Source organism: Grammomys surdaster, unplaced genomic scaffold, assembly GCF_004785775.1.
Source record: "Grammomys surdaster isolate TR1022 unplaced genomic scaffold, NIH_TR_1.0 270, whole genome shotgun sequence".
NCBI lineage: Eukaryota > Metazoa > Chordata > Mammalia > Rodentia > Muridae > Grammomys > Grammomys surdaster.
In genome coordinates this window covers 1,253,388-1,255,745 of record NW_021604711.1, presented here as the reverse complement: position 1 = coordinate 1,255,745, position 2,358 = coordinate 1,253,388, and the positions used below count along the sequence as shown (strand labels likewise).

The 2,358-nt window shown below is 49.8% G+C and overlaps 1 protein-coding gene across 1 annotated transcript in view; it reads right to left on the bottom strand.

Annotated features, from left to right (window-relative positions):
* LOC114628641 (multidrug and toxin extrusion protein 2) overlaps positions 1-938 on the bottom strand; it is a 37,551-nt gene extending 36,613 nt beyond the window's left edge. Inside the window, exons 1-2 of the mRNA XM_028776562.1 lie at positions 777-938; positions 599-700 (exon numbers count right to left, since the gene is read on the bottom strand). Of these exons, the coding sequence (XP_028632395.1) occupies positions 599-700; positions 777-938 (264 nt within the window). The remainder of the gene's footprint in view (positions 1-598; positions 701-776) is intronic.
* Positions 939-2,358: the final 1,420 nt, after the last annotated feature.

Sequence of the window (2,358 nt, the reverse complement as noted above, 5' to 3'; positions counted from 1 at the left end):
CTACAAGTACAGTAATAGCCCTATATTTAAACTGAGACCCCACCCCCCATAGCCAGGTACTCTCCACTAGGATGCTGAATGAGAAACTTCGGACCTTCAGTGTTGCACCTCACCCGGAGAAATTTCTCTCCTGTCTGAAAGTGCAGATCAAATGCGAGTGAGCGAAGCGCTTTCCTCTATCTTACTAGCAGATGGAGAGAGACTTCTAAGGACGCGTGATTTCAACCCACGCGGAAGGAACACACTTTACAAGAGAAACAATGCAATCTTCATGAACTTTGTAACTAATAGCTTTGGTGCTTTGGTTTCAGAAGAGGGGACACACAGTTCGTTTAGGGGATCTGTGCACCATGTGATCTACTTGGGACACTTCTTTCATGTCTGGAGGGAGAAGGACGCGGGGGAATTTTCTCTGAACTCGCTCTCTTCCCAAATCTGAAGAGCATGGTAGCACGGTCTCTAATTCTGAGGCTTGGGGTTGCGGGTGTATGGAGCATACACACGGTGCTGTGGTCATTTCCAGAACTATACAAATAAAAACACATTAGAGCTTTACTCCCGGGGCTTTACCACATCAGCTGAAACAGTTAGCACCTACGGAAACAGCGAGTGTCACGGCGTCCAGCTCGACTTTACCCAGGTGTCCGCAGAAGATGGAACTGACAATGCTGATGAGAAAGATCATCAGCTGCGCCAGGAACTGCAAGGAGCGGAAAGGCGGTCACCCTCGGGCCGCCTGAGGTCGCCCCGCGCCCGCTGCTTGGAGTCCCACTCACCACCGGGCCCGCGAGCGCCGCCAGCGCGGCTGCCTCCCGCCGCACGTCGGGGGACAGCGCTCCTCGCAGGCCCAGAAGGAACCGCAGGCTGCGCCCCTGTGGGGCGCAGACCAGCTCCGAGGGCTGGATGGCGACGCCCAGGCTGTCCTCGGCCGGCTCCATGGTACAGGCTCAGACGGCGGCGCGATGGGCACGTGGAACCGAGAGCGGAGTAGCCACTGTGAAGTGCAGGGAGCCGTGCGGGAACCGCCCCACGCGCTACCCCGCCCCGGGCGCCGCGTCCAAATCCAACCGTCGCCGAGCGCAGCGCGTGGCACAAGCCTCGGTCTGGGTGGCTGGAAAATGTCATCTTTCAGACCCAACAAAAATTAAGCTCTGGGGGATGGTGTAGATGGTCACAACCAAACCCCACTGTTGGAGGGCTGCTGGTGTAGCCCAGTGAGGAATGTCTGCCCGTAGCAGACCCGGAGTTCTGGCACCAACCGCCAAAATAAAAAAATAAATTGAACTGTTTTATACTCACAGAGGCTAACTTTCCTAATTGTGTTCATTTTCTGATCTTTGAAAGTTTGCTGAATTATCCTTGTGTACTTAATTAACCCTTCAGGAGCTGGAAGAATTGGACTTCGACTTCCTTAAAGCTTTGTCCTCTGGCCACCAGCAGGGGGTTGTCACTCTGGGTCTTCACCGCTTCACAGCTCCAGAGACCTCCCCTGACTGCACCCCTCCCCCAGGGGAATCCGAGCTTCCTCTGATGATTTATTTATAAACGCTGTTTGCTCACAGAATAATAATCTACAACCCAGAGACATATCATAAAATGTATTTAATAGAAGTCACAGTAAGAATATGGAAGTAGTTCAGATATAGGTTTGGATCTTATTAGAACACAATAGGCAGAAGAAATAGGAATTCCACCCCTGAATGAAGACAGTACACAGCAGTGCATCTCTGACAGTGGTGGATGAATTAATACTCCACCATCATCTCCCCCACATTGTCTTAGATCACAATATGGTGTTTACCTTATTCTTTATTAGAAAAACAATATTTTTGAATACTCAGTTCATAATACCCATGGGCACAGTTGAATTCTGTTAGCTAAAATGACCGGCCATCTCCAGCTCTGTGAATTGTCTGTATGTTCAAAACTGCATGTGGTCCCAGACTTACAGTGATTCCCTTTCCAAGGGCTCAACTTTATAATTGGGTGCAAAAGTGGCATGCACTTAGTAGAGACTGTTTTTGAACTGGAAACTTTTCCTGGGTTCACAATATGTGACACCATCCTTTGAAGACATGGGATAGTGGCAGTGAGCTACAGCCTCCAGGTGGTCCTGCAATCCCAGGGATGAAAAATCAACATTCTAGTTGGTACAATGTTTCAAACACTGGTATTTGGTAGTTAAGTACATTGTATGCATTGTCCACTCACAGAGCTTGTCCTCTCTCTGTCTGTCTCTCCCATCTATGTCTCTTTGTCTCTCTGTTTCTGTCTCTTGCATGCGTGTGTGTTTCCCTCTCTCTGTCTCTCTCAAACATACACACACACACAGAGAGAGAGAGAGAGAGAGAGAGAGAG